General features: G+C 33.7%; 1 protein-coding gene and 1 pseudogene across 1 annotated transcript; both read right to left on the bottom strand.

The window, feature by feature from the left end:
- Positions 1-7,430: 7,430 nt before the first annotated feature.
- On the bottom strand, positions 7,431-9,030 carry LOC125575351 (disease resistance protein RPS6-like). Its single transcript, XM_048749135.1, has 2 exons — positions 7,754-9,030; positions 7,431-7,634 (listed from the first exon to the last, which is right to left on the bottom strand). The coding sequence occupies exons 1-2, from the start codon at positions 8,852-8,854 to the stop codon at positions 7,431-7,433; spliced, it is 1,305 nt and encodes a 434-aa protein (XP_048605092.1). The 5' UTR covers positions 8,855-9,030.
- On the bottom strand, positions 8,936-20,601 carry LOC106378453 (annotated as a pseudogene).
- Positions 20,602-21,022: the final 421 nt, after the last annotated feature.

Raw genomic sequence — 21,022 nt, 5'->3', positions numbered from 1 at the left:
TACAAGCCTTGAAGTCCGAAGGTGATTGTGTTGAGAGAGGCGAACTATGTCGAGAGACGGTAAGGAAGCTACCAGTAGAGCGGTTAGTAACACATGGAGACACTTTGACACCTGGTAATATGCGATGCATGGAAGCTGATTGTTGAGCGAATGCTTCGACTTGATTCAGTCTGAAGCAGTTGGTGAACATGATCAACATGGTGAGAGGATTGTTGATGCCTTTTGCTTCTTTTGTCCCTTCAAATTCTGCCAACTGCTCACAGTCTGAGAAGGAAACCACGTCAATATTATCAAGTTGGAAAATTCTTGGTGATATGTATTTTAGCTGGTTGCATTTCCACATCTCCATGGAGACTAGGTGAGACAGGTATTTGATCCACCAAGGAACCTCTTCGATCCCTGTATGACTTAGATAGAGCTTTGAGATGTTGATTGAGACATCAGGAAAGGTTTGAAGCCGTGAGCATCTAGTTAGATAGTATAAGTCGAGAGATTTTAAGTTGATGCCTTCTGGAAGAGTCTCCGGATCCATGCAATATATAATCCTTAACTTCTTCAAATTATTAGGAATCTGGAATGAAGAAAGAGTCTCCACCAAACTTGGTATAAGCGAGAGTTCCAGAGACGTCAAAAAGGTTGACAGCATCGTCCTGACGGGTGTACGCGGCTGAACAAAATATTAAAAAAAAACAAAACAAAACAGAGAAGAAAACGACCTCAGTTGAATATTTTAGGTAATATAGAATCATTTGCTAGTTTATCCTGAAAAAGGAATTAAAGTATGCTTGCTTACGACGCTCATTTGCTTCCTGCATCTTCGATTCATATTCAGTTCACTGGAATTTTTTCTCAAGGAATTGCTCAAGATTCTACCCAGGGCTCTTCTTCCTCTTATCGCTCTGGCTCCATAACAATCACTTTTTAGATATGGACCGTCCTCGGGGAGTCGTATACCACATCCTCTAATTTGGAATTCATAGTAGTCCGTGAAAAACTCTAACTCCACGTAATCGTAACTAAGTTGCGTTAGTGGAGCATTGTCTTCATTTAGAGGGAAACGATGGAAATAACACTCAAGGCTGTCTATGAACCAACAATTTACCTGGATTTCGAATGGAATATATGTTGAAATTTTTGATGCAACCGCTGCGCAAGCCTTGAATTTGAAGAACTGTTAAGAAAGAGAGGTCTGAAGTAGAGGGACGATGAGAACGGTTCCAGTATTACGGTGCGTGAAATATGGAGGCACTTCATTACCTAAAAACATCATGGACTTGAAAAACCATGGTTGTTGCCGAAGGATAGCCTCTTCATCCAGTTCGTAGCATTTGATCAGTTTGAGCTGGATTTTTGGGACATAATTATCTGGAAGAAGAAAGGAAGCCTCTTTGAGGACCCGTAACTTCGAGTGGATATTCTCTGTTTCCATTGCCAGCAGACGTGGACTTTCAATCCAGCTAGCTGCAGTCAACGAGCCGCAGTATGAAAAGTCAACCATCTCTAGATGTTCCAATTTATAAATGTTTAAGGAAACATATTTTAACTTGTTGCATCCACGCATGTGTAGATAAGTGAGGTGAGCAAAGTTCTCGATCCATCCAGGAACTTCTTCAATAGCTGTTCGTTCTAGAAAGAGCTCCGAGACATTGGTTGAGATACTTGGAAAGCTCTTCAACCGTGAGCATCCAGTAAGATGGAGGATCTTGAGAAATTCAAGGTTTATTTCGACAGGAAGAGTCTCCAGATTTGTGCAGTCAATAATGTGCAACACCTCCAGTTTATATAGATTCTGAATTGAGGAAGGAAGCTCCAACAAACTTGGGATATCCGAGAGATCCAGTATTTCCAAAGTGGGAGGCAGCATGGTCATGAGGGGTGTAAGCGGCTGTACCAAAAAAAAAAAAATAGAGATGTTGAATGATTTTAGTGTTATTCACTATTATTCACATAAGAAAATAGATAGTATTCTAAGAATCATAACAGTACTACAGACATACGTTGTCATAATGTTTAAGAAACTCAACTTAGCGGCAGTAACTTCTTATTAAATATGAGATTAAAGACATACCTGCATTCCTTCCCATAGTTGAACACTCATCATGTCATACATGAAAAGTTTAACGAGATTATCAAAATGCAAATTTGTGGGAATTCCTTCAATCGCTGTTTGGCTTATATTCAAAAATGAGATGTTGGTTGAGATATCAGGAAAACTCTTCAACCGTGAGCATCCACTAAGATCAAGGTGATCTAGAGATTCAAGATTGACACCTTTTGGAAGAATCTCTAGGTTTTTGCAGAACTGCATGTTCAACTCCTCCAGATTATTGAGATACTGGATAGTGGAGGGAAGCTCCACCAAACTCGAGCAGTTGTTGAGACGAAGTATCTGAAGATTAGTGGCCTTTGAAAGATTTGGGATTTCCATAAGATTTCTGGATCCCCCCAAGTCCATAATCTTGAGTCCTTTAAGTTCCTGAAGTATAAGTAAGATACTCAATAATTTAGATGGTTATCACTTGAGAAAATAAAAGATGCATTTCTTAGAGTAAAAGCTTAGACAAACTCCTTTCCACAACTTCTCAAGTTTGCTCCTCTGCATTTGGAGCTTAACGAGGTTTTCTGGGCGGAAGTTGGAAGGCATGTAACTTATTGGGTATCTGTCCCAGCACAATAATTATTGAATCAAACTGTAATCGTAGCTCAACGATTAAGAACTCAAGAACTTATCAAACTCAAACTCTTTATTATAGCTCTCTCAATGCTTTAGAAAATAACTCAAAAACTAAAGCTCTCTAAACTCACAAGTTATGCAACACTCTTGCATATCCTTATATATAAAATAAGTTCCTAAACTCATTAGGATAACTCTCTAACCGATAACTCTCAATCATATTTATCTTTCCTATTCCTTAACTCATTAGGAAAGATATAGCTTACTCCTCAAGCTACTTCAAGTTCACTTCAACATTCACCCCCTTGATCTTGAAGTCTCCATTTGAAACATCTTGAACTCCTATGAGATCTCTCATCTCTTTAAACTTCAATCTCCCAAGCGCTTTAGTGAGAATATCAGCCTTTTGCATCACACCCGCTATGTGCTCCACGCTCACCATGTTCTTCTCAACACATTCTCTAATGAAATGAAACCTCGCATGTATGTGTTTGCTACGTCCGTGAAACACAGGATTCTTGGTCAAAGCTATGGCGGATTTGTTGTCAATCTGTATTGTTACTCTGTCACACGCATGCTTGAAGATTTCTCCAAGCAGTTCTTGCAGCCATATCGCTTGTTTCGCTGTCTCTGTTGCAGCCATGAACTCGACTTCACATGATGATAAAGCTACGATCTCTTGCTTCTGAGAACACCAAGTAATAGGGTTACCACCAAGATAGAAGATATGACCAGTTGTACTCTTGCCATCATCTGGATCAATGTTGTAGCTACTATCACTGTACCCAATCAAACCTCCTTGCGATTTTGGTTCATAAACAAGACCACACGCCAAACTGCCTTGAAGATATCTGAGAACTTGTTTAAGAGCAGCCTTATGTGACTCTTTAGGATCATGCATATATCGACTCAATACTCCAACACTATAGGCTAGATCAGGTCTTGTATTATCAAATATCTCAGACAACCGATATTGCGTCGATAGTCCTTCTCATCAACACCTCTTTCTTCTCTTGCACGACAAAGTCTCAGACCTGCATCCATCGGGATGTGGACCGCGTTACACCCCATCATTCCTGCTTCTTTAAGGATCTTAGTTGCATATCGTTCTTGGCTTAGTATTATAAACCCTTCTCTTTGAATTACTTCAATCCCTAGGTAGTAGCTTAACTTGCCAAGATCACTCATCTCAAATCGTGTTGCCATTCCCTTTTTAAACTCGCTTATCATTTCTAAGCTTGAACCAGTTACCAGCAAATCGTCAACATAGACGGCCACAATTAGTAGATGTCCCTTCTTCTCCTTTCGGTAGAGAGAAGGTTCATTTAGACATCTTTCAAACTTCAAGTCGCGCAAGACCGCATTAAGCTTCTCATTCCAAGCTCTCGGTGCTTGTCTCAAGCCATAAAGCGCTTTCTTTAACTTATAAACCTTTACCTCACTTCCTCTGATCACGTAGCCTTCAGGCTGAGAGACATAAACCTCTTCCTTTAGCTCACCGTGCAAGAACGCCGTCTTGACATCAAGGTGGTGCAGTTCCCATCCCCGGGACGCAGCAATACCTATGATCAATCTCACTGTCTCAATACGGGCAACAGGGGCGAACACCTCATCAAAGTCCACGCCATGCTTCTGTATATAACCTTTAGCCACAAGTCTTGCTTTATATTTGTGTCTCGAACCATCAGAATTTTTTTTGACCTTGAAAACCCACTTCAAACCAATCGCTTTGTAGTTTGGAGGAAGATCAACTAAAGACCAAGTATTGTTTTTCACAATAGACTTGATTTCATCCTCGCAGGCGTCTCTCCATACTTTCAACTCCTTTGCTTCTTCATAGCTCCAAGGTTCTTCATTAGCAAGCAACAGAAGGTGTTCAACTTCGATCTCACACAATAGCTCGTACTCATCGTCATCTTCACATATCAGCTCATAGTCTTCTAGATAGCTTGGAATCTTTGAAACGCGGGAAGACCTTCGCAAGGGTACAGGTGATTCTTCTTCACTGTCTTCTTCAGTTTTGATCGAAGTTTTAACTGCTTCTCCGACTTGAGTGTCTTCTTCTGGCTGTATGTTTGGACTCTCGACATCTCTGAGGCCAAAGTCTACTACACATGACTCTGTATTCACTTCCTTAGCTTCTGTTTCAGTCAACTTCCAACTCTGGTTTTCATCGAACACTACATCTCGGCTTACTATTATTCGTCAAGTTGATGGATCAAGGAGCCTGTAAGCTTTCGACCCCGGCTCTGTTCCTAGATGAACAAGTGCTCGTGACCTGTCATCCAACTTTTTCAAGTGTGGTTTTGTGATCTTTACGTACCCGACACACTCAAACACTCTCAAGTGTTCGATGTTGGGCCTCCTCTTCTTGAAGCTCTCGTAAGGAGTTTGTAACACCAGAGTCCTTGTTGCTATGCGATTTATCAGATACGTTGCATGCCTTACAGCTTCCCCCCAAAGCCAGTTTGGAACCTCCATATGTTTTAAGATACTCCGAGTCATCTCAAGAAGCGTCCTGTTCCTCCTCTCCACCACTCCGTTCTGCTGTGGTGAGTATGGTGCTGTCAGATGTCGTTTGATTCCTGAGTCATCACAGAAATCTTGAAACTCTTGAGAATTAAATTCTCCACCTCTGTCGGTTCGGAACGTCTGGATTGTAGTACCCGTTTCTTGTTCAACCATCGTCTTAAACCGTTTAAACTTAGTGAAAGCTTCACTCTTCTCTTTCATAAGTATAGTCCACATGTATCTAGAGCAGTCATCGATTATGACAAACACATACCTATTGTTTCCAGCAGTAGGTGGTGTAGTAGGACCACATAGATCACCATGTATTAGTTCCAGTATGGTTGAAGCACGAAACGAGCTCGCTTGTGGGAATGGTTTTCTGACTTGTTTGCTGCGCAAACAAGAGGCGCATGTCTCCTTCTCTACTTCAAATCTTGGCATGCCAACGACCAGGCCTTTCTTGATCATTAACTTTAGGTTATTCAGTCCTACATGACCTAGTCGTGCGTGCCACTTTGATGAATCTTTGAGATGTATCAGTTGTAGGCACATCGTGCTCTCGACCTCCATAAGAACCTTGTATAATCTGTTCCGTGCCCTCTTTGCTTTTACCAGTAACTGATCATCTTGATCATATAGATATAAGTAATCTTCCTTCATCCCAATCTCACATCCGGACTCAGTAGCCTGCCCTAGACTTATTATATTACTTCGGAGTTCAGGAATAAAATAGACGTCTGATAGCATCTTCCGTTCTCCACTCCTGGTTATGAAGAGTATCGATCCTTTCCCTTTAATGTCTATACGAGAATCATCGCCAAACTTAACCTTTCCTGTTACTCTCTCATCAAGTTTCGTAAAGAAGTCAAGGTTTCCTGTCATATGGTTACTAGCCCCATTGTCTAGATACCATAAGTTGTCTCTGTCTGACTCGTCAACTAGCTTGTTTGGCATGATATTACGTTCGTTGAGATACACAACCTCGTGCATCATTAACTCATCCGCCTCCTGAGTAGTTTCCTCCTCATTCTCATGAGTTTCTTGTAACTTAAGCAATCTGTCAGGACAATTCATCGCAAAGTGTCCTAACTTGTCGCACCTGAAACACACAACTTTAGAAGCATCTCTCTCTTGTCTGTAGTAGCCCCTGTTTTGTTGATAGTATCCTCCATTCTGGTAGCTGTTTCGCCCTCGTCCTCTTCCTCCATACCGTCCTCCTCCTCTACCTCTACCTCTCCCTGAATCATATCTTTCTTGGTTCTGCTGCGAGTCTGTATTAGTATACATCAGTTTGTTTTGACTTTGATCTTCAGCCTTCTCTTCTTCATCATCACAGATTCTTTCTTCATAGGCTTTCAATCTTCCCACGATATCTTCGAAGCCTGTTTTGTTAAGATCAAGAACTTGTTCCAGTGCAGCTATTATGTGAATATATTTCTTTCGAGGTAGACTATTAAGAAACTTCTTGACAAGCTTCGGTTCTTCAATGGTTTCTCCTAGAGATGCTGATTTACTTGTTAACTCCGAGAGTTTCCCAACGAAGCTGTCAATTGAATCAGACTCCTTCATCTTTAGCCGGTCGAAGTCAGCTGTTAGGGTTTGTAAGCGAGCTTCCTTCACACGATCAGCTCCCATATGTCTCATCTTTATTGCTTCCCAGACTTCCTTCGCGCTTTCAAGATTGCCGACTTGTAATATTAAGGACTCAGGTATGGATTGGAAGAGTAGAGCTCTTGCCATATCATTCTTCTCTCCATCTTCCTCTCCTGGATCAATGGCCTCCCAGACCTTATGAACTTTCAATGCTGCCTTCATGCGCATTACCCACACAGTGTAATTAGTGTCGCTAAGCATAGGACACTTTATAGATGATGATCCACCATTCTTTGCGGTGCTTGATGACGCCACAACAATGTCGCTCATATTGTCAACTTGTTTGAATCAATGCAAGCTCTGATACCACGTATTGAATCAAACTGTAATCGTAGCTCAACAATTAAGAACTCAAGAACTTATCAAACTCAAACTATTTATTATAGCTCTCTCAATGCTTTAGAAAATAACTCAAAAACTAAAGCTCTCTAAACTCACAAGTTATGAAACACTCTTGCATATCCTTATATATAAAATAAGTTCCTAAACTCATTAGGATAACTCTCTAACAGATAACTCTCAATCATATTTATCTTTCCAATTCCTTAACTCATTAGGAAAGATATAGCTTACTCCTCAAGCTACTTCAAGTTCACTTCAACAATAATCTGAGTTTGGGGGAAAAATAGTTGAAGCCTTCTGGTAAATGCAATCTCTCTTCTTCCTCCATCATCCTTTTCTTCGTGTAAATGTTTAGAAAAACGAGATTATGCAAACTTTCAAAGGCTTTCTCGTATACATTCAACTCATCAATCTCATCGGTATCAAGTGATATACCTAAAATCTTCCTCGTACCCTGAAATTATAATATCAGTAGAAAAGAGACCAAACCCATCAGCTTAACAGAGAGACACAAATCATCTTCGTCAGATGAAAAGTTTTATATTTAAGTGAAAAACTTACGGATAAACTTACAGTGGCATTACTAAGCACATAGCAAATGTCTTTTGAATCCACAAGGAATTCTCGTTCTCCAGGATCATTGGACTCTGCGCGGACAATTTCCTTACCCATTTCTTGTAGCAAACAGTGCATCTCTACATTACCCGATCTTACCTGTATCAGGGACTTATCGATGAGGTTGACTAGCCCGATATTGATATCGAAGTCACTATTTGCTAGAAGCTCTTTGATGTCATTGATATGTGCACCGTTGAAAAAGCATGCAATATGACGAAATATTGCTTTATCTTTTCTGTTATTTAACCCATCGTAGCTGACTCTCATTGTTTTCCCAATTCGTCCATCCAAGCCACTTCGGAGCCTCAGTAACATATCAATACAGTCCTCTTTATTCCTACCTTGTAAATGTGAACCTGAAACTTTAAGACCCAGAGGAAGATTACCGGCAAGCAGTGCAACTTCAGAAGCAAGTTCCATCAAACCATCAGGTGGAGAATCTTTACTGAAAGCATATCGACATAACATCTTAAGAGAAAGGTCTTTAGATGGGAGAACAACCTCGTAAATACAATCAACCTTGCGTGCCCTTAAGAGATGCTTATCTTTTGTGACCATGATGATTGTGCTCCCACGTCCAAACCTATGATTTTGACTAACCAAGGCATCTAGCACCATTGGATCATCCAAATCATCAATAATGATAAGAACTTTTCGGTGTTTTAGCCTCTCTTCCAGTGCACCCACATGCTCTTTCTTAGTGTCCTTTTCGCCCAAAATCTCAGATAGAAATTCTTTCCGTAAATGCGACTTCAGGTTGTAGTCGTCCGCATTTGCACTAGGATACAAGTTCTTACTCTTAGATACGAAAGCCATGTCTATAAAGATGCTTCGTTGAAACCTTGAAGAAAATCGGTTCAGCAGAGCTCTTGCGATGGTAGTCTTGCCAATTCCAGAGGAACCCCATATACCAAGCATCCTGACTTCCTCAGACTCCAAACGTAACAATGTACTTATCTCTGCGATATGATCTTCAATGCCAACAAGATCCTCACACTCCTTCGATGTAGTTGAAAGTAGTTTACGGAAAACATCATTGGTGATGTCTTCAATCATTGTAGCGTCGCTTTCCCTGTCGAGAAGAAAGATCAATGAAAAAACATTAAACAGTTAATATCAAAGTGAGGCCAGAACGATATTCAATATACATAAACATTACCAGTTTTGAGAATCATATCCTCCCATATTCGCTACATCAGTCAACGCTTTCTGCCACTGAACTTTCAATTCCTCTGACTTGGTTTGCTTGCAAGTATTTTCAAAAGCTTTCCCAAAGTACTCCGGTCTGTTTCCTCACGTGGGAAGGATCCACATGGTAGAAAATGGGAATCACCAAACGACCAAACTCTTCCTTGCATGTCACGATCTCCAGCAACTTATTAAGGCACCAACTTGAAGAGGCATATGTTTCGGAGAACACTACCACCATGATCCTAGAATCCCTAATCGCTTGTACAAGCTCAGGCCATATGGACTGGCTTCTCTCGATCTCGTTGTCTTTGAAAGCATTGATCATTTTCCGGTCAAGCTCCTTGAGAAAGTGGCTAAGGAATTTTTTCCGGACGTCTTCCCCCCGGAAGCTTGGGAAGAGATCATATACCCAATTGCGTGAAGCCGACATCTCTACAGCGCTGTCTCCATATTCTTCGAGGAGTAGTATACCAAATGCTTTTAATTTGAATTGAGGGTAATCACTTATGAGACGAAACTGGATTTCCACCTGATAGTGGTTAACTTCAGCTAGGCGAGCGTTGTCTTCATTCAGAGGGAAGCAACAATCAAATATAACCATATGACAATCCAACCTTGTTACTGAGAAGTCAGAAAAATAGGACTGGTTGCCGAGTCTATTTTTGAAGAGACAACATATCTTGATCTCAGATGGATGATAACCTTTCGAAATAGGTATAGAATTAACGACTGCACAAGCTCTGAATCTTAACACTGGTTGAGAGGGAGAGGTGCGTAGTAGTGGGATAGTCAGTGAGTTTCCAGTAGTACGGCGAGTGAAATATGAAGGCACTTCCTCACCTGGCAACTCTATGGACTTGAAGAAAACCGCTTGTTTGTGATAGAGAATTTCTTGATCCAACCTGAAGCAGTTGATTAGACTAATCATGACTTTAGGGACATAATCATCTGGTAGCTTAGAGTTAATATTGTCCGTTGTCATTTTCTGCTTATCTGGACTCCCATCTAACCTAGCTTCAGTCAGTACCTCGCAGTTTGAAAAGTCAACCGTCTCAAGATGTATAAGTTTATATATATTCACGGATACACAATGTAAATTGTTGCACCCAGTCATGCGAATGTAATTGATGCGAGAGAAATTTTCGATCCAGCATGGAACCTCTTCAATTGCTGTGCGGCATAAAATAAGGATTGAGATGTTGGTTGAGATATCAGGAAAACTCCTCAGCTGTGAACAACCACTGAGATCAAGCTGATCCAGAAATTTAAGGTTGATTTCATTGGGAAGAATCTCCAAATTTGTGCAGTTCCTAATGCTCAGCTCCACGAGTCCATATAGATTCTGTAACGACGAAGGAATCTCCATCAAACATGGGCTACCCGAGAGCCACAACTTCTTTAAGGAAAAAGACAGTACTGTTATGAGAGATGTCCACGGCTGAAAAAAAACAATTTCGAAATGTAAACATGTAACAAATACAGCATAAACATGAAAGCTTTTCTTCATTCACGCGCATAAATAGAAAGTTGTCCACTTTAAACTTTAAACTAGGTAGTAACCGCTGCTAGTGCGCGGAATGAAATAGTTTATTAAATTATTTACTGTATGTTGTATTAAAAGATTTGTTCTATAGCTTTTTCTGGAGATGGACATTCATATATCCGTTCAGATTTAGTTGAGCTATTCGGATTTCGGATTTTAGTTAGAAATTTAAATCGTATTTGGATATTTAAAATTTTTGGTTTGGATTTGGTTGAATCATTACGGGTTCGGATTCGATTTCGGATATCCATTTTAATTATGCATTTTTTTAAAAAAAATATACTTAAATCCTCAATATCCAAAAATAAAATAATATAAACATAAATTTTTTGAATAATGTAAGACTAAATATTTAAATTTACATAAACATTAGCTCAATTTAAATATTTAGATGGAGAACAAATAAATATTTTCAGTATTTTGAACATTTTATGTTATTTTTAGATATTTATTTTTTTCAATGTTGATGATTTGTAGATATTTTAATATTTTTTAATATCTAATAGATATAAATTTAAAATAATTAACAAATTAATTATATAATTGTGATTTAGATATTTTTGGTATCCAAAATATTTTAATTTGGATCAGATTCGGATTTGGTAATTTGGATATTAAACTTTTAGATCCATATGAGTACTTAATCAATTTTAATTTTTTTTTAGTATTAATTTCAAATCTACTTCGCTTCGGTTCTTCGGATCAGATATTTTACCCAAACTTACTTTCTTCTAATAATATAAAGCAAAATAAAATAAATGTAAAACAAATATTCTGAGCTTATTTAACATACATACTTATTGGACCATATTTTAATAATACCAATAAAAATGGTTTGGCGTCGTGTCAATATTGTTGAGCATGTTTCAAATCTGAAGTAGTTTATAACCAATAACATGTATTTTATTATAAAAAATCTTGGAAAATATAATAAAAACACGATATAATCGAGTGAAAAATGTTAAGAGTTTGGTGGAAAATAATGTGATCCCTTCGGTCGGCACCTGAATTCTGTTTTTCAATCAAGTTCATGAACTTTTTTTTTCTTTTAAAGCTTTTCTGATTTCTGATTTTTTCTAACAATCTGATTATGTTTCTATTTCTTGGTGTGATATGAAAAATCTGTAAAAAAAAAAAATATGTGGCTAAACTAAAGATCCGACTTTGTGTGTGGTGTTGTTTACATCAATTTCCTTAATTCGTAATCAGTCATAATTATTTATTGCATTTGTGTATAGAAACCCCAACCATGACTAAGTTCGGTAACATACGAAACTTTCAACTTCTAAAAACATTCTCATTCAAGCATTTTAGTTGATGCGAATCTTAATGATTTTTTTTAAAAAAATTCTTTTAAAATGATATTATTCAGTAGTTGTACATAGAGAATTTAAGTTCACTAATAAAAATGTAAAAAATGCAGGAACTAAAATAAACTGATTAAAAAATTTAGTCTAAACACATTAAATTGTCTGCGGTGAAGTTAAAAAAATTCGTGTGTGAATGCATTAATTGTTAAATGATTGTGAGACCAACATGTCAACATACTCAAATTGAAATTGACATGGAACTGCCACGTGTCCAAAGTAGTGTGAAAGCATTAGATGATAATGCTTCTTTTTTAATACAGAGGGGATGTTACCAAAAATGCATTATACGTTTATGTTTGATGTATTCTTAAGGATTTTTAACGTTAAAACCCCTCGACTAAGTTTGTTTTGGGTAAAAACCCTCAAACTAAGTATTTAATGAAAAAACCCTCAAACTAACGTTATTTAATGAATTAAACCCTAGCAGGTCATAATTACCATTTCTACCGGTAAATCTTTAATTTAGGGGTTTATACATTAAGTAAACATAATTGAGGGATTTTACCATTAATTTTTTTAAAAAAAATCAAAATTTTATAATATTATTTAAAAATTAGTAACTTTTTTTGACAACATAAGCGAGAACTATGTAATTGGACCGCGCGATTCAGAAAGCCAAACCGAAAGTATTGAATCGACATATAATATAGCTGAAGGAGAACTCCTCGCACCACTTGCAAGCTTGTCCGCCATAGTATTTTGTGCTCTTGGAATATGTCTGATCCGGAAGTTAGGGAAGAAAGTCTTACTGCGTCTAAATTCTTTATATAATTTTTGTTATATTTTCTCGGTTTTTACATTTTTAATTTATACATATATAATGTTGATGTTAAAACACATCAAACTCATATATTTACAAAAAAAAATTAAAAATGCTAATTTTGAAAATTTAAGTTACTAATTTTTAGATAATATTATAAAATTGATTTTTTTTTATTTTTAATGGTAAAACCCCTCAACTATGTTTACTTAATGTAGAAACCCCCAAACTAAAGATTTACCGGTAATATTGGTAATTATGACCTATTAAGGTTTACTTCATTAAATAAAGTTAGTTTGGGGGCTTTTACGTTAAATACTTAGTTTGAGGGTTTTTACCCAAAACAAACATAGTTGAGGGGTTTTAACGTTAAAAATCATATTCTTAATGCTTATTGAGAAGTTGGCTATATCACAAATTGACCCAAACGAATAGCTACTAGTTTTTCTCGAGGAACTTGTTTTCATAACGTTTAAAAATTCACCTAGCAAGAGTGATATGAGATTAAGTAAATACCTGCATTCCTTCCCACAGTTTAGCAGTCGTAATTGTTTCCATGAAAAGACAAGCGAGCTTCTTTATATGCAACTTATGTGGGATGTCTTCAATTGCTGTATCGCTTAGATCGAGCCATGTGATATTGGTTGAGATATCAGGAAAACTCTTCAACCGTGAGCATCCACTAAGATCAAGGCGATCTAGAGATTCAAGATTGACACCTTGTGGAAGAATCTCTAGGTTTTCGCAGAACTGCATGTTCAACTCCTCCAGATTATTGAGATACTGGATAGTGGAAGGAAGCTCCACCAAACTCGAGCAATTGTTGAGATGAAGTATCTCGAGATTAATAGCCTTAGAAAGATCTGGGATTTCTTGAAGATTTTTAGATCCCTCCAAATCCATAATCTTGAGTCCTTCAAGTGGCTGGAGTATTAATAAGTTAGTCATCCATTTACAGAATTCTCACATAGAACTATACTAAATTAAAGTTTTGACTGGTATAGCAGATGATAAATCAATAGCAGTAAGTTGTAGAAGATGTATGTTCTTATTAAACTACTAGGTGATTTTTTCCGTGCTCATGCACGGATATAAATATTTATAAATAAAAGTAACTATATTAAAATAATTGATTGTTTATTTACATTTAATTTTAAATAAATTTATAATTTGTATACAGAATTTGTATTAATAATATTATATTATTTTAATTAGACATATGATTTTAGATATATTTTATCTAGTTGGTTTTGTTGTTTTTACAGTAGATTTAGTTATCATTTGAGTATATTGGATTGCATCTATTTCTCTGAATTCAACTAATATTTTCTATTTTAAATATATTAAAATTATGATTATTTTTCTTATTTGTATTTACGTTGGTTATTGTCTTAGATATGTAAATATATTTGAAGAATGTATAGCTTAAGATATATTGTGCTTATAATGAAATAAAAAAATAAACTAAAGTGTCTGATTTCAAATTATATAAATTAATATAACGATAATATTATACAGTCTCATTCATATATATATAAATTTTACAAAAGAACTAAATTACAACAGTTGGTTAATATTTTATTTTCATTTGTTAATATATTTTGAGTCATCCTATAATTTACATTTATACAATAAATTATTATTATAAAATTTTATATTTTTAGTGTAGTTAAATCTATGATTTTAGATATAAATTGAATTAGTCAAGTCACTCATGTTGTAAGTAAATTGAGTTACATATATTCTTTGAAATTAAAACTGAAGTAAATTATTTTTATTTTAATTACGTAAAATCAAATTAATTTTATTTATCGTTTAAATGTGCATATATTTTCATACTATTATTCAAATTATATGTTGATTTTAAAAAAAAAATATTAGAAAATAAAACGATGATCTATAGGAAGTTACATACATAAGTAACTAATACATTTTTAGAAGCTCTAGAACATATATTAATATTTACAATAATTGAAATATTTTATAATTCTAAATAATTTTATGCCTTAAATTTATTAAATGGTAAACTAAAAATTATTTTAAATAATCTTAAAAATGAAAATAAAAATTTGCTTTGGTATTTTGAGAATGGTTATATTAAATTAAACAAACATAAAAACATAAAATTTAAAAGAAGTTTAAGAAAATAAATAATTTTAATAATGATAAATATAATATATTCATCTCGTTAAAGTATATTATGTTATGTTATTTTAAAATATTTCATAATTAGTTGACCAAGAGATGTTAATTGTTAAATTTTATTTTATTTTTTTAATATCTCTTAAAACTAAGCAGTTAAAAAAATTGTGTGATTTTATTTTAGAAATCATATTATATAAATAAAATATAATTTATAGATTTTTTTCTGTAGTTGAAAGATATTATAGTCAACTAAATATATGAAAAATTAATAAAACATTTCTATAATACTAATTCTAAACTAATTTTAGTCAATTAAACATATATATATAAATATATATATATATATATATGTTACTTAATTATTTTATGTAATCATCTAAGAAAATTAATAGATATACAAAAAATATTTCAATTACTTTGAAAGTATATATTTTTGTACTGTTTAAAATTATGTTATAGAGACTGATTTCTCAACGATAGAATTAACGTGAGCACGACACATACGAAACTGATTTCTCAAATAATATTATAGAGATTTAATATAATAATTGGTAGAGCAAGATGGAAATGCTATATAAAATTATTATAAAAAATTAGTATCATATATAATAGATTTATTTCTATTGAATATATTTCTAATATATATTAATATATAAAATTAAGAAAGATACATAATTAATTTATTTTATTTAATAATATCAAAATTATGTTTATATCAAAAAGTACTATTTTAAAATAAATGTTACAGTTAAAAAATATATATATATTAAAAATAAAATTAATTTATATTTTAAATGTGAATTATTATTTTTTTAAATATTATTTTAAATTAATTTTAAAAATGTAATTTTATTTTCTTGATATAAAAATAATTTTAAGATATTATTAAATAAAATAAATAAATATATATATATATATATATATATATATCTTAATTTTATAAATTATAAATGGAGATGCTCTACTAAAACGTCCATATGAGAGCATTAACCAAAAAAACATTTGGAGAACATTAGCATTTGGTAAATTATTTGGTTGCAGTTTTATAATTCTTTGTGCAATATATTCAACTTTGCCATAATATTTATTTCTAAAATTTTAAAATAACCAATGTAGAAGTTGAACTTAAATGTGTTAATTATTTTTGATTCACTTTTTATCATTTTTCTTCGAACTTCATAACCAAGACATACCTTTAATATATTGTTTTCCAAAAACCTCATAATGTTTATTTTGATCTTGCATATATTTAAAAAATAACGAAATTTTCTGATGGAAGTCTTGGGAATTGTTTTGTTACAAAGAAAATACATAGTTTCGTATGAATAAGAAAGACTTTCTGTGAATGGTGAATGATTGACTAATAGTTTATATTCTTTTCGAAACTAACTAGTAGTTTATATACATGTCGATAGTTTATTAGTTTAGATTTATGAGAATAAGTTTTTTTTTGTGATTTTGAGAGCATTTAAATAATATTTTGATTAAGAATTTGTAATGGAAAAAAAAGAAAGTTACATAAAATTGTGCAAATATATTTGCAGAAATAAAATATTGTATAACTATTAAAAGGTATAATCACATAGTTTCCTTTTTTTTATTAAGAACCAATATATTTGATTATTAATATCCTAAGAAATTTTTTAAAATATAAAGAAAAGGTTTACAAAAATTTGAAATTATATTCAAGGAAAACTTGTATTATTAAATCACATATGTGAAGTATATTAAACTATTGCATTTTAATAGTAAAAACGTTTCCTTTTTATACAAAATTTGCTTTTTCATAAAAATATGGTTTTATTAATAAAAACGAAAATAAAAATAAAATATATTTATAGATATTGTATTTTATATGAATTTCCTTTTTGATAAAAATTTTGTTATAAAAGGAATGTATTAAAATATTAATAATGTCAGTAATAATAAACTCAATTAGTAATTAATAAACCATCATAAATGAAAATAAAATAGAATTATTTATAGATATTGCCTTTTATATGAAATTTCTTTTTGATAATAATTTGGTTATTTAAAGGAATGCATTAATAAAATAAATAAAATATTAGCAATGACAATTTTATAAACTCAAATAATATTATAGAGTTACGCCATATAGAAAATTATTTCTCAAATAATTATTTCTCAAATAATATTATAGAGATCCTAATAATATAAAGCAGTAATTTATAATAATATATTTTTCTCAAATTTTCAATTACTGCCGAATATTTCTTTGTTTCGTGCCAATTTATTAAAAATTGCCTTTATATTCCATTATCAGTAACCAATGTTATTTAGTAAGTTAATATGAAAATAAATAAAAAACATTATCTTCTATATAAAATATTGCAAGGATTCCATTCCTAATCTTATTAAAACTTTGATTGGTAGAGCTTTTTATAAAACAATAAAATATGTAATAGAAACAATACGATGAAGATGTTTGTATTTAACAAAGTGATTAGTAAAGCAGTAAATGATTCATATATAAATTATCATAAAATTATTATATGATTTATTTATTTCTAAATAATATAGATATATTTATATTTCTCTCTATATATATATTAATTTACATTTTAATTGAAAATTTTTTAAATGTTAAATTATTATTTTCAAAGTTAAAAATATTCTAACTGTAAATTTATTTTAAAAATATTAATTATTTTTGGACATTAAAGTGATTTTTTATATTATAAATGTAAATATTCTTCCAGAAACTATATATGAGAGCATTGAACAAAGAACATTTTGAAAATGTTAGTATTTTTAAATTACTTTTGTAAATGCTTTTCTAATAACTGTTTATAGGATAATAAAAAGAATAATTATTTTGCTAATGCTTTGCTATCAACGCTTAAGACTTTACATAAAACTTACTTGAACTCCTTCCCAAAGCTTCTGAAGTTTGCTCCCCAACATTTGGAGCTTAACAAGGTTTGAAGGACAAAATTTAGAAGGCATACATCTCAAAGGACAATTATCCCACCTCAGTAGTCTTAGCCGATAGGGGAAATAATCAAATTCTTTAGGTATGTGCCACCTTACTTCTTTCTTGTGGTTAGTGTAAAAAATTAGAAAACTCAAATTACACTGTCCTTTGAAGGCGCTCTCATGTATATGCAGTTCATCAATCTCATCCATATCCAATGATATACCTAAAAGCTTTGTAGTAGCCTGAATTATAATCATCAATCTCATCCATATCCAATGATATACCTAAAAGCTTTGTAGTAGCCTGAATTATAATTTTTAAAAAAAACACGTTAATTTACCAAATGCCTATAATTCATCATTTATCAATTGACATGCTTTCGATAAAAAGATCCCCAAAACTTACAATGTTGTCTTCAAGTACATGACATATATCTTTTGTGTCCACAAGGAATTCTCGTTCTCTAGCCTCATTGGACTGTGCACGGACAATATCCTTTCCCATTTCTTGTAGCAAACACTGCATCTCAATAGTATCTTCTCTTGCACGTAAAAGAGATTTATCAACCAAAATTTTAAGCCCGGTTTTAACTCCTAAATCACTATCTGCTAGAAGCCACTCGATGTCACGAACTTTTTCAAAGTTAAGAAGACATGCAATGTAACAAAAAATTAATTTATGTTTTTCGTTAAGTAACACATCATAGTGGAACCTACGTGTTCTCTTAATTATTTCATCTAGACACATATGAAGCTTCGACATCATATCTATCCATTTCTCTTTGCCCCTACCCCGTAAATACCAACCAAAATATTGAAGACCAAAAGGAAGATGGTAAGCACACGATACCACTTCAAAAGCAAGCTCTCTAAAACATTCAGGTGGATAGTCTTGCCCAAATGTAGATTGACAGAATATCTTAAGAGCAAGCTCTTCAGATGGGAGACACACCTCGTAGATATGATCAATCCCATGGGACCTTAAAAGACTTTTATCGTGTGTAACCACAATGATTATACTCCCATTTCCAAACCATTGAGTTTGAACCGCCAAGGCATCTAACACCAATTGATCATCTAGATCATCAATAACGATAAGCACTTTCTGGTGCTTGTTGCCTAAAATTTCAGACAAAAATGATTTTTGCAAACGTGACTTTTACCTTATAGTCATCCGGGTTGGATCTACTATAAATTTCCATGCTCTTAGATACAAACCCCTTGTCTATGAAATTGCTACTTTGGAACTGAGAAGAGATTAGGCTAAATAGAGATCTTGCAATTGTAGTCTTGCCAATTCCAAAGGGGCCCCAGATCCCAACCCTCCTTACTTCCTCTGAGTCTAAATTCAACAATGAATTCATCTCTTGGATATGATCTTTGATGCCAACAAAGTCGTCCCAATCCTGTGATGGACTTAAATTCAGTTTGCCCAGAACATCTATGGCCATTTCTTCTACCATTTTAACATCATTGTCCCTAACACACAGGAGAAAAAAAATTCAATTCACAAGCACATAACAACAAGTAGGAATAGTCAAAAATTAAGAAGGTTTTACCAATGATATCCAAGTATATTAGCAACATCTGTCAACGCTTGCTTCCACTGATTTTTCACTTCCTCTGTTTGGTTATGGCAAGTCTTTTTAAATGCCTCTCCAAAGTCGCCCGACTGTTTGTTAAGATGAGAAGGATCCAAGCTATAGAACACTGGTATCACCAGTTGGCCCAAATCTCTCTTGCATTGCATAATTTCCAGCAACTCATTGAGGCACCAGCTTGAAGAAGTAAAGGTATTGGAGAGGACCACCACTACAACCCTGGAATCTCTTATGGCCTGGACAAGCTCGGTGGCGATCAACTCGCTTCTCTCCTTCTCGTTGTCTTTAAAAGCAATGATCCATTTTCGTTCCAGCTCTTCAAGAAAGTGGTTATGGAAGTTTTTTCGAACATCCTCCCCACTAAAGCTCGTGAAAACATCGTATGACCAGTTGCGAGAAGATAAGGAAGAGGAAGAAGCCATAATTAAAGAGAGGAGGATACAAATCTCAAGAAGACCAATTGAGAAGAAAAATAGAGGAGAAATGAGTGCTCACTGTCGTCGTTATGAATGAAATGTTAGCATCAGCAAGAAAATTGCTAACTAGCAACTACTTCACCGTTGTTTCTTCGGATGCAACTTGATTGACGTTTCACGTTTGTTGACTTAATCACGGCCACACTGAAATCAACTCACCACATATGTCTTATCTTTACATTAATATCTGCGCTTTCAATTAATCTCAGTTGCAGCCGCAATGGCAGCGCACTTCATCAAGACGTCAAAAGCGCTGACGATATGAACATCAAAAGCTACTTCGTTTCGGTAGTGTCTTTTTATGTTTTTGTCAAAACAAATGGTCAACCCTTGGATTAAAAAGTGTGCAATCTCAACCATTCCTTTTAAACAATAATAATAGTGACTTTAGGTTTCTTCCCTTTCTATTATGTATGACGCCTATGAAAAGACAAGTTTGTTTCTCTATATGGGTTGCGTTGTTTCATAGGTAAACCATTCGGAGAGGATTTGGCAAAAACGATTTCCTTGATGATGTAGGCAATGACAATTTTATATCCTTTAGATCATAAAAACAAAAAGTTCTGACCATTGGATTGAAAATTTTTTTTTCCTATAAAAAAAAATTGATGTTATCGGACACAAATTTTGGGTTTGCTATCATATTTTTATTTTCAACTTGATTATTTGGCCGGTTTCATAAGTCTTCAACATCCAATTTCACAAGTTTCACTGACCTTTGAAAGCCAACTGGATGTTTCCTATTTGTTGACTTAATCACCGCCAAACAAATCACAACAATGTTTATAGCCTCTTATTAGTAGGAGATAAAGTTCCAAACTTTCTAATACTTTTACATTATTTTCTGCTTATGAAGCATTATTAAGTTACAAACAAAATATAAACAGAGATCTAAATGCAGAGTTTTAAAAACGTTGATATTTTCAACAGCGAAAGTGAAAGAGAGCCTTGTCTTCAGTCCAAAGATGAGCTGCTGAGTTCGGATATTTCCCAGCTTTTTTTTTAATTATAAGCAACTCCATAAAGATGCGGGCTTAAGTTGTAAAAGGTAGAAAGAGAGACCTTGTTGATGCAGGAAACTATGATTTTACGGTTTTGACGGGAACACGATTTTACACTTTTATCGAAAAAACTTGATATTACTGTTTTAGAGAGAATACGCTGTTTTATGATTTTGGCGAAAAATGTGGTTTTCCATTTT

The sequence above is a fragment of the Brassica napus genome, chromosome C2, assembly GCF_020379485.1.
Source record: "Brassica napus cultivar Da-Ae chromosome C2, Da-Ae, whole genome shotgun sequence".
In the NCBI taxonomy this organism is placed as follows: domain Eukaryota; kingdom Viridiplantae; phylum Streptophyta; class Magnoliopsida; order Brassicales; family Brassicaceae; genus Brassica; species Brassica napus.
The sequence above is the reverse complement of the archived record's forward strand: the minus strand, read 5'-3'. Positions and strand labels throughout refer to the sequence as shown.